Source organism: Rhinatrema bivittatum, chromosome 2 (assembly GCF_901001135.1).
Source record: "Rhinatrema bivittatum chromosome 2, aRhiBiv1.1, whole genome shotgun sequence".
Taxonomy (NCBI): domain Eukaryota; kingdom Metazoa; phylum Chordata; class Amphibia; order Gymnophiona; family Rhinatrematidae; genus Rhinatrema; species Rhinatrema bivittatum.
This window is the reverse complement of record NC_042616.1, coordinates 58,083,518-58,095,561: the sequence shown is the minus strand read 5'-3', so window position 1 is coordinate 58,095,561 and position 12,044 is coordinate 58,083,518. Positions and strand designations below refer to the sequence as shown.

Genomic DNA, 12,044 nt, shown 5'->3' with positions numbered 1-12,044 from the left:
GGAAAATCCCTGAAAGCCTCACTCAATTTAAAGTTCCTATTCACCAGAGAGGAGATGTTAGGTGAGTAGAATATCAAATTAAATCTGTCCTCCCTGGTGAATGGAGGCTTCAAAAGTCAGCAGAACTTAGTCCATAAATGGAACAATGAATTTACCACAGCTGTTGAGATTCTAGCCCTCATTTCAGACCTCTCAACAACTCTCCCTGGTTCCATAAAGGTCTCCATCTCAACAATCCCATCAACTGGAACAGAAATGGTGGAAACAAAGAACCAATACCAATTGTCGCACCTGCAAGGAACATGCAAGAAAATACAGGCAGCCATTCTTCTAGCAAAGACCACATCCCCAAACTAGAACTAAGTAAGAATCACCTAGGGAAACACTTTCAAATATGGAAAACTCTCCAACCCCAAATCACAGATACCTATTACCTCTACAGAAGACCCTACAGCGGAGGACATCACTAAAGTCTTCATGGAAAAAATTCAAATACACTCTTCCTTATTCACCACAAGCCCTGATTTAAGTACTCCGAACACCCCTCCTTCAACCACAGCAACTATCCCCCTCTGCTGCCTGCCCTGGCAACTTCAACCAGATCAAGCCAACTCTCTCCTGTTACTATTTCACTGAATTCAAAACGGTCCCCTCAAGATGTAGAAGAATCCTTCAGAGGATGAATGGATTCATTTGCCTACTGAACCCAATATCCTCTACATTCATCTGGACATAAGACAGCATGGTGTTTATTATGCTTGTCAGCAAAGGGGCTAACACAAGACTTTCTACTCCTTTCCATTAAAGGTGGCACAAACCAAACCAATCTTGAAGAAACCAGGCTTCTAATCAAAAATAGTCAATTACTATCATCCAGTCTCCAATCTTCCCCTTTTATCCAAAATAGTGGAAAAAATAGTCTACTTCAGCATTTCCCAATCCTCTCCTGGAGGCACACCTAACCAGTTGGGTTTTCAGGATATCCATAATGAATACACACGAGATAGATTTGCACACATTGGAGACTCAGGACATGTAAATCTATTTCACTGTGGCAATCCTGAAAACCCATCTGGACAAGTGTACCTCCAGGGGAGGTATGGGAAATGCTGGTCTCCTTGCAACTTCTAGACTTCTTAGAAGGGGGTCAATGTCCTTCACTCCTACCAATTCAGTTCCAGGAAAGGTTATGGCTACCAGGCCTGTTTCTGTTCTGTGGCCAACAGCATTCACCTGAATGCCATCTAAGGTGGAGATTCCTCTCTAGTCCTAGTAGATTTCTCCACTGCTTTCTCCACTGTTGATTCCTGACTCAATGTTTAAGTAACACTGATAACAAAGGCACAGTCCTCAAATGATTTGAATCCTTTATAATACAATACAGTACCCAATTCATGGGCCAACACATCCTCACCTAGAGACTTCACCTGCGGAGTACCTCAAATTCAGTACTTTTCCCTGTCTTTGAACTCATCCTGTCCTTCAATACTGAATGCAACCTTTCTGCCGATGACAAACCCTGCATTGAAACAGGACCAAGGCTCCTACACTGTTAACCTCCTTGACTGTCTTACGGTAGTAGCCTAATGGCTCACTAACCACAAACTCAAATTAAATCCCCCCAAATCAGATCTCCTCCAACTATGTCAACAAAGCTACCCCTTACAAGCTCTACTCTCCTCATTCGGAGCATCTTTACAACCTAAGGAATTAGTATGGGATAGAGGGTAACAACTCAACCACAATTTTACAATGGAAACCCACATTTCAAAGATAGTGGAAGAGTAGTCCAGAGGTTACAGCAACAAACTGCAAAGCAGAGAAGCCAGGATTCAGATCAGACTTCACCTTTCATTGCCTCTGATATAAAACTTAGATTGTAAACCCTCTTGGGGATAGGGAAATGCCTACAGTACCTGAATGTAACCCACTTTGAAGTGCCATGAAAGGCAAAATATAAATAAAATTATATTAAGGACTTCCTGCATGCATCTGCACAAGATCTACCAACTGTGCAACTACTTTGACAAACGCAACCTTGCCAACCTAATATATACATTATTCACTAGCTATATTGACTCTTAATTTTCACAATATAATCTGAAATGCCTCCAACTTCTACAGAGTACAGCTGCTAGAATCTTTGCAGTTGCCAAAGCAACTGAACATAGGCCAATCTTAAATCAGTTACACTGGCTCCTGGTCAAATACAGAATGCATAGGGACCGTCATTGTTTTTATTTTTCTCGAGAATTTAGCAGGGTTTATTATGACAGGACAAAAACAGGACAAAAATCAGTGGAATAAAATGGTTATATTCCACTTTTTGGTTCTTCAAAGTGGATTATATTCAGGTGCTGTTTGTATTTCCCTATCCCCAGAGGGCTTATAATCTAAAATTTGTACCCGAGGCAAAGGAGGGTAAATTGACTTGCTCATGGGCACAAGCAGCAGCAATATTTGAACCCTGGTTTCACTGGAGTTTATTTTGGTAGACAGAAGCCAGGGCAGTAAAATATTATTAAGCAGATTCTCCCACCCACCCAGCAGCATATCCCCCCCTCTTCTACCTCATTCCCTACCTAGTAGGTCCCTCTTTCTCCCCATCCCCAACAAGAATCTCCCTTTCCCACTCCCACTGCAACAGCATTCAGCCATACAGGTGATGGCTCTTGGCTCCTTTTCCCTCCTCCTTTGATAGTATGCTTGCTGTGGCTACTACACTCTATAGCACTGCATTTCTGCTTTTGTGAAGGGCCAGGGGGAACCTCCTGGGAATTGGTTCTGGTACACGGGGAGGAACGCTTAAAACACCATATCCACAGCACTAGACAGCAGCCACTTTGGCTGGTTGGGGAGGGGAGGCAGGACTTGAAATGTTGCATCAGTGAACACTTTCAAAAGGCAGGGAATTGAAACTCGGCACGTGCTTTGGCCTGCACTGGCATCCAGCAGTGGCAGAAAGCCTTGAAATGCTGCATCTGCAGCTCTGGAGCTGCTCTTTAATTTGCCTAAAATTAGGGAGAAAAATCAGTTTAAAGCGATTATTTTCTTTGAAAAAAATCCAGAAATTTATGGATGAAGATTGGTATAAACTGAAAACAAAGGACCCTAATGATACAATTCAAAACCCTTTGCCTAGTCTTCAAATTAATGAACGAACTGGCCCCTGAACATCCCTCCCAGCTTCCCTTCTCCTACATAGCTACAAGATAACTTCAATCTTCCAAAATGGCCTTCACACCCACCTTCCTCTGGCATCTGCAAGACTTTGTGGATTCAGCTACTATGTCCCCAAACCATGGAACAAGTTACCACTTGAAACAGATCTTACCTTCAGAAAGAAAGTCAAAGCTTGGTTATTTGGCCAAGCCTTCTCCTAGAGTCCACAATAGAGATTTTCCTTCTTCCAATAGACTATCAAAACTCTAATCAAGGAAATCCATGATTAGCCACATGTTCTGCTTCTTTCTAGATGACCATTTGATAAATCTACTTCATATCCCCATTCATATCTGAATAAGTGTCCTACCACTGTGTTCAGTGTTTGTATCCGATTGTAAACTGTGACTACCTGTAATTTTAATTATAACTTGGTATGTAATCCACCTTGAGACTATTTCAGGAACAGGTATAACCATGTCGTCTTTTTTACTGTTCTATATGCATGTTGTGGTCCCAAAAGCTAGAAGACTACTAAAACAAGCCTCGCATGAATCCAACAACTAAAGGTTATACAGAGATAGATTTACCTTCTGCATAGTTGTGATGAGCACCAAGTGCACTGAGATGAAGCCTGAGTTAGTCTTCAGATCAGGTTCTGAAAGATGTAGAAGGTAGTCAAGCAATTTTTATATGGAACAGAAGATCTAGGGCCTTTCCCTCAAAACCCAACCCTCATTTAGAACCATACAGTTTTCTTTGATGTACTTTCTAATGGTGAGAAGAATTTGAAACACCTCCTTAGAATAAAGGGAACTCAATGCTATTCGCTCAACATGCAGGCTGTGAGGGTTAGAAATTGGTTACTGAGCATAAGAATTGCCATGCTGGGTCAGATCAAGCTCCATTTAGTTCAGTATCTGTTTCCAACAGTGGCCAATCCAGGTCAGAAGAACCTGACAGATTCCATAAAGTAGATCTAATTCTTGTTATTCACTCCTAGAGACAGCAATAGCTTTCTTTGTTCTACTTGGCACAGCATTCCCTAATTGAATGATGAAAACTGGGCAATTCCCCACTAAAGGGATCCCTGATGGATAAGTCAAGAGAAAATCAAATCTGGCTAAGCTAATAGGGGGCTAGGAAAATCATGGTCCCCCAGTTTCACTTTCAGCAAGGTTTTTGCCACTAGAGGAACTGGAGGATAAATGTAGAGAAGACCCTCTCCCCAATCTAGACAGAAGGCATCTGAGGCTGGTTTGCCTCAAGTCCCTCTTCTGAACAGAAGTTTGAGAAATTTCTGTTCAGAGGAGAGCAAAGATCTACCAGGGGTATACTTCATTCACAGAATATCAGATTTGCTACTCTCCTGTCAAGGAGAGAATCCAGGATCAGACTCCATCTGTCTGTTAGGGCATTCTCTTGTCTGCCTGGTATGTGGCTAACAAAAAAACGGAAGTACATCAAGTCGCACTTCTTAGCAATCTTGAACTCTACATTATACTGTGATGGGACATCTCACAAGAGTAGAGTATAATAAATGCAGGGGAATGTAGGATACCATCTATTAACATTTTTAAATACTGTAAAATATTTGTATGATAAAAGTTTTATGTATATTTTGCACTGTAAGCTGCATAGATCAACAATGTTGGATATTGTGGATTATAAAAGTAAAATAAACAGTGATACCAGATTCTTAGAAATGCAGCGCCCTCAAAAGACAGACCGTGATTGTTTTAACAACTAGTTTCACACCCCTGATGCAGAAATATCTATTTTGAAATGCTGAGCCACAGACAGAACTTGTCACTTTTCAGTTCACTGTTCTCTTTGAACATATATTCACCTTGGGACCTCTGCACCCATACCTTGCTGCTTCTTTGGAGATTCATTCACTCCTCCGGATAAGTGATTTTTATTTGCACATATATAAAGTACAACAATATTTTCACAGATGTGAAACTCATGATTAGAACCATTTGCTGAGATTCTGACTTAAGACACTAAACAGATATATAAAAATCAGCAAAAATCAGTAGCTAGAGCTATGTTGGTCATACTTAATATTTGCTCATTTTAATACAAGTATTTATATGCTAAAACCTTTAGAGTAATTTTTTTCCATATCTGATTCCATTTTCACTCTTTTTCTGCCTTTGAGTTCAGTGTGGCTCTTGGGACCATTCACCAAGATGGTGATTCCTTGAGTAGCTGGATGACTTGGATCTCAAAGATTCTGAGTGGCTTGAGTCTGTGACTGTAGGGTCCACCAGGCTTGTCATGGGGAGATGTGCCAAGGGGTTACATGCACTGTTGATGCCATTTGGCCCAACACTCTCAACCTGATGTCAAAGGGACTTATTTCTTCCACTGCAGACATCATGTGATGATCCTTTCCATTAGAAGAAAGGCTTTCATCCGATTCTTACCTAGCAGAACAGCTATAAATTCCAATTGAGATGACTGGCTCAAATGGAATTTGGGATCATTTATGAGAAATCCTAGCAGCTCCAGCACCCAGATGATTTTGCTGATTCTTTTTTTTTTATAAAATTTATTTTAGATTTTTTTCCATTTACATAATCAATCGGCAATGTATTATTTCTTGGGATTGCTTGCAAATGAAGTTTTTCCTTGAATATTTGACACCTCCTTGAGATGTGCTCTTGATCAGCCAAGTCTCTTCCTCGTCTCCCACACTATTCAATATATACCTCCTGCCCCTCTGTCAACTGCTCACGGACCTAAAATTAAAATTCTATCTCTATGCAGATGACGTACAGATTCTGATTCCCATTACAGAATCTCTCACTAAATCCCTCGCCTTTTGGGAAATCTGCCTCAAATCTATAAAGTCTGCTCACCAACCTGAATCTAGTTCTGAACGCAAATAAGACTGAACTCCTAATCATCTCCTCGGACCACTCGGCCTTAATCAATCCACCAGCAGGCAACACCCAGATCACGCAAGTAAGGGACCTTGGAGTAATCATTGATAACCGTCTGAATCTTAAGAAAGCCATCAATAACACTACCAAGGACTGCTTTTATAAATTACAAGTCATGAAAAGGCTCAAACCCCTCCTCCACTTCCAAGATTTCAGGACAGTGCTCCAAGTCACACTTTTCCAAAACAGATTACTGTAACTCTCTTCTCCTCGGGCTCCCTACTTCATCTATCAAACCATTACAGATGCTCCAAAATGCTGCGGCAAGAATCCTGACTAATACCAACAGAGGAACACACATCACCCCCATACTACAGAACCTGCACTGGCTGCCAATCAAATATAGATTATTACACAAGGCTCTCACTATAATTCACAACGTCATTCACAACCAACAACATCTAGACCTCCAGATTCCCCTCAAATTATACACATCAGACAGACCGATTCGAGAAGCATATAAAGGCACCCTGCAACCCCCTACAACGAAATCTACCCGCCTATCATCTACCAAAGAACGAACCTTCTCTACAGCTGGCCCTGCCATCTGGAACAAGATGCCCACAGAACTCAGATTAGAACCATGCCCGTCTACCTTCCGCAAAAAACTTAAGACATGGCTCTTCACCCAGGCCTTCACTTAACCAACAGTTCCAGCAATCCCTCACTAATTCAGACACTGACTCCTACCTAAACTCTATGACAAGTGTAGCCTATACACTTACGCCTCTTCTCATCATATTATTGTATTATCTAATTTGTTCAGTTATGCCTTCTATCGCTCCGGCTATTCTAGCCCTCCAGGTTAATACCCCTTGTTATATGTAACTTACATTTCTTGTTATATGGTTGACTTTGTTATTCCCCTCATGTTATCTGTAAACCGATCTGATATGAATTTCTTTCATGAAGGTCGGTATATAAAAATGTTAAATAAATAAATAAAGTCCAGGTAAGGAAATACTTGCATCCTAATTTGTGCATCCACCATTGCAAGATATTTTGTGAACACACTTGGTGCTGAGGCATGCTACTGGAGGTATTTCCCTACTACAAATTTGAGATACTGCCTGTGACCTGGAAATTTGTGCGGGTATAAACATTCTTTAGATCAAAGGAGCACAGCCAATCTTTTTCTATGAAAGGAAACCAAGGTGCCCAGAGAAACCTTGTTGAACTTTACTAGGAATCTGTTCAAAGCCTTAGGCAGAACTCTCCCTGTTTTCTTGAAATAAAATCCCTACTCTCTTTCCTCTGGTGGAATAGGTTCAACCGCACTGGCTGCAGAGGAAGAAGGGTTCCTTATGTTGAGAAGCAAACTAAGAACTCGGCAGGGGGTGGGGGTGAAATTTGGCAGGGTTTACAAAAGATGTAATCTATATCCTTTTCTGATCATGCTAAAAACCCAAGAGTTTGAGGTTATCCACAACCACCAGCTTACATAAAAACCTCAGCCTTCCCTTGATAGAAAGGGTCTCCAGCAATGCTCTCACAGATGCCATCAAATCCTTGTTCCAGATTTTGACTGGGATGCTGGCTGTGGCTTTTGGGCCTCCTGGGGTCTGGAATGAATGAGATATCGCTGTTGATAGGAACAAGGAAGCAAAGGATACCACTACCTTTGAGAATAAAAAAAGTGTCTCCTCAGTCACTTGAATACCATGTGGAGGGTGGGTCTGAAGTGGCAATGAAAACGGTCTGAAGGGTAGCACAGTGATCTTTAATTTGAGCCGCCACTTCCTTGACCTTATACCCAAAGAGATGCTCTTCACTGCATGCTACATTTGCAAGTCTTTCCTGACCATTTTGCCTGAGACCCACAACCATTTAAGTCTGCAGACGCCAATACCCACTGCAGAGACTCAATGCAGTTTCAAAATCATAGTAGGTCCAACGAAGAATGTATTTTCCACACTCCATTTCCTTACCCACTAGAGACTCTAGACCTCTAGAGCATTACACACCTGAGGGAAATGCTTTGACACATACACTTCAACTCTCAGTATGTTTCACATATACTGAACCATAAAGAGTTGATAGGATGTGCTTTGCGAGCATTAAGCATAGACCTCTGATAAAAATTTTCCTCCCAATAAGGTCAAACGTGCAAAAGTCCTTACAAGGCAACACTGAAGAAGGGGTTGGAGACCTCTTGGCCTTTGAGAGAGCAGATTCAACTACAATTAACTAATGAGGCAATGGCTGTTTCTTAAATATGGATGCATTCTGGCATAGTATAGTGTCTACCTTCTTATTCACTGGTAACAATAGAGGGTCTCCCACTTTCTCACCTTTGTCTCTTGCAGGATCTCATTGACAGGCACTGCCATGATTTCTTTTATGGATGGGAGGGGTAGACTAAAAAATAAAAATGCTGAATACTTTCAGTTTCTCTCATGTCTTTTTTGATCAACAATAGAAAGAACAATTTCTGCCATTCTTTTTACAAAATTGATGGAAAGGTCCTCCACAGGAGACAGGTCCAAGGAGAGACCCTATTGATTCATCCTGATCTGCATAATCCACAGATCCATAGGCTTACCCTTGGAATACTCAGATTGAGCCAGAATCAAAGGTTTGCAATTCAGTCTATGTTTGCATCAAGCTAAAAGAGCAGACCTCAGTGAAGTTGTCCAATGTCTGCTGGTGTCTAGACCCAGATGAAATTTTGCACCTTGGGGAAACTTCCAGCCTCTAATGCACAGGAAATGAACTGATGCAGTGGTCCTAATGCCTATGCCTCTTCAGGAACTGGTATCAGCAACCTTCTGGAAGATACTATATGAGTGTCTCAGACTATAGCTGGACCTCCATTTGCAAGACTACTGATGGTTTGTGTGTCAGCACTTTTGGCTCTGTGATACAACACTGCCTGGATCATCTCTATTTCCTCCTCAAAAATTGCCAATACAACAGTGGAAACAGGAGTAGTAGTCACATTTTCCTGGGTCTTTATGATTGGTGGCTGGCATCCAGGCCCTTTGAGATTGTTATGATTTTTCATGATCAATGTGAGTTAAGATCCCCTCTTTGCGAGAACACTTTGGTGGGGGAGAGGGAGGTTACAGCCACCACCAGAATGCTTTACGTTACCAGCCTGCTCTCCTTATTGCACACTGATGAAGACCAATGTCTCTTGGCCTTTACCCAATGCCTGCATTGGTACTCCTTGATTCAGGTACTGATGAAGCAGAATTCTACACTTTCATCGGATGGAGGCGGCTAGATGAAGGTTCGTCTCCTTGGCCTTTGTGTGTGCTCCACATCCAGAGAGATCTATGCTGTTCTTAAGCCCTTTGGTGCAGATGTCGACGGGATGGACTCATTTTTCCCAAAGAACCTCTGCATGAGCTCCAGGCAGGAACACCCTCCTCTAGGATTTATCTTCTTGCATATAGAATGGTAAAAAAAACAAAAAACAAAAAAAAACCCTGACATCATGGTTATACCTCAGGCAGAGTAACATGTACCATGGGAGTCTGAGATACACATGATGCATCTCCACCGTGGACATGAAACTGCTGGCACTCCTCTCTTGGGCATCAGCCAAAAAAATTAAGAGGCAAAATTAAATTTTACAAAAAAGTATCCAACCAATACTACATGATGTATTAAGACAGATGCACATGGCAGATGATGAAAATTACAGAAAACTATCAAACAGAATCTACCTAGTGAACCTAAGGATGAGAGAAGGCAAACTAAAAGGTCACATGATAAACTCACAAACAAGAAAAACCAATTTTCACAGGGAGAACACCATGACACACTAGCTGCATGGAAAAACTAAACTGATGGGGTCCCAAGCAACTTCTGATATGAGACATGCATATGCTCAGTAGATTATGGCAAAATATTCTAGAAGCCTTGTAGTAGTACTCAGCTGCCGAGCTACACTGGATGGTATCATGTACCTCGAGGACAACACATCCTGCTTATCCTCTACAAAATCTCTCACCTATTGTTGCTCACTCTACAACATTAGCAAAATATAATATTGTCTGGCCTTTGACTTATTACTTCATCATCCCAGTTCTCACAACAGGTCTTGCCAGCCTCCTCATAACCTCTGCACATCTTCAGGTCTCAAAAAGTATAGCTGCACTTCAGGATAGACTCCTCTCTACTTCCCTGCTATACCTACACTGCATGCTCACCACTAGCTTCTTGTTCCATTACTATTCCTGGAATAAAAATTCTCCTAGCTGCTAATCATTCTGAATCACACAGGAAATTCAGACTAATTCTCAACATTCCAGTTGTGAATTTTTTTTCTTCAAACCTGAACATGCTATTTAAGGGGCTGCCTAGACAGCGATGAAAAAGAAAAACAAGGCCCTACGGTCAAAATATGAAAACATTTTATAAGAGGATTCACATGTGAGCAACAGTGCAGACTAAGGGGCCGATGCAATAAAGTGCGCCCAGTCTAGCACACAGGTTAGCCAGCGGTTGGACACGTGTTTGACGCACCAGACTAACACTGGACGTAATAAGAGGATTAACGTGTCCTGTATAGTTTTATAGTGTTCGTCACATGTAGCTATTACCCACTGAAGCAGTAAATCCCCAGGCACCCAACGCACACTTTTCAACGTGGCAAATTTAATGCCAGCCCTGGAGCTGGCATTAAATCTTTCCGCAAGTCATGGGCTTATAAAAAAATCCAATATTGTTTTCTGTGGTTCCTTCACAGAGGAGGAACTACAGAGAACAGATCTACTGCTTTTGGTAATTAATATTAAAGAATTAATGAAATTGATAGATTACCACAAAAAAAAAAAAAAATTTCTGGACGCACAATATATATGCTGCAGGCCGATTTCGTCCCTTGCTATTGTGCGTGTATACTGTGCATCCAGAAAAGATTTTTTTTTGTAATCAATCCATTACATTAATTCGTTGTGTGCCCATAGCAACTGTATTGAGCATCCGTAAGCGCACAGCCATGTCTCCTGTGCACCCTAGGCATATCTCATTTCACTCTAGCACGTCCCTTGTAACATACCACCTCATTTAAACATAGCATCAGGTGCTCAGGAGCAGTGGCTGGGCACACAAAAAAAAAAGGACAGGCCCCAGTTTGGATGCACATTTTTATGCACGTCTTATTGCATCAGCCTGCAAAAGACCGAGAGGCTCATGAGGCTGCATACATGGGAATTCCCGCATATGCTCTGTAGTAAAGGTTCTGAGCTAAAGACATATGTCTATTCTGTGCCGAATGATGTCACCCCATGTGCGATAGCTAGTTCAACCCTGCTTGTCCAAGGAGAACAAATCAAACAAAATAAAAGGCTGGATGAATAATGAAGGGAGCTACTTAAATGAATGTTGTGTATAATGCCAAGATAACCAAATTCTAAGTCTTACAGATTTTCCAGTAACTGAATATCTTTTGCCAATTTTCAGAGTGAAATATGCATCATAATCTATTGTCTAGGTCATTACATTTCTTTGGTCTATGTGAGAAGAAAGACTTAAGGGAGAACTATTTCTATACTGATATTTTTCTATACTATTTCTATACTGATATTTTTGATCCTCCAGTACCCTACACCTCCTTGGATGTATTGAGTTTTATCGTGTATTATCCTAATGTATAAGTTACATTATTATCGTTTACAAACTTGTTTCGCTATAATTTAATATTGATTGTAAAGCTTGTTGCTAATTTAATGTTCTCTGTAAACCGAGGTGATGTTTGCTAACGAACCACAGTATATAAAAATCCTTAAATAAATAAGAACTATAAGAATTTGGAAATAAAGTGATTTAATCGACTGGATATAAAATATTTTAGCACAGCAATTACACAGAGCCTTCCACCAGGACCATCACAGTACTCAAGAGACAAAGTGTTTACAAATGTTATGATTTGAAAAAATGTAAGTCATTGTGTTCAGCCATGCCCCAATATTGCAGTATAAT

At 41.0% G+C, this 12,044-nt stretch overlaps 1 protein-coding gene across 6 annotated transcripts in view; it reads right to left on the bottom strand.

Annotated features, from left to right (window-relative positions):
• CCM2 (CCM2 scaffold protein) overlaps positions 1-12,044 on the bottom strand; it is a 278,566-nt gene that overhangs the window by 189,940 nt on the left and 76,582 nt on the right. Inside the window, exon 2 of one of the 6 annotated variants that reach the window (XM_029588213.1) lies at positions 3,753-3,820. The exons of the other annotated variants lie outside the window; for them this stretch is intronic. Coding sequence (XP_029444073.1) covers positions 3,753-3,761 — 9 coding nt within the window. The 5' untranslated portion in view covers positions 3,762-3,820. The remainder of the gene's footprint in view (positions 1-3,752; positions 3,821-12,044) is intronic. 6 annotated transcript variants of the gene reach the window in all.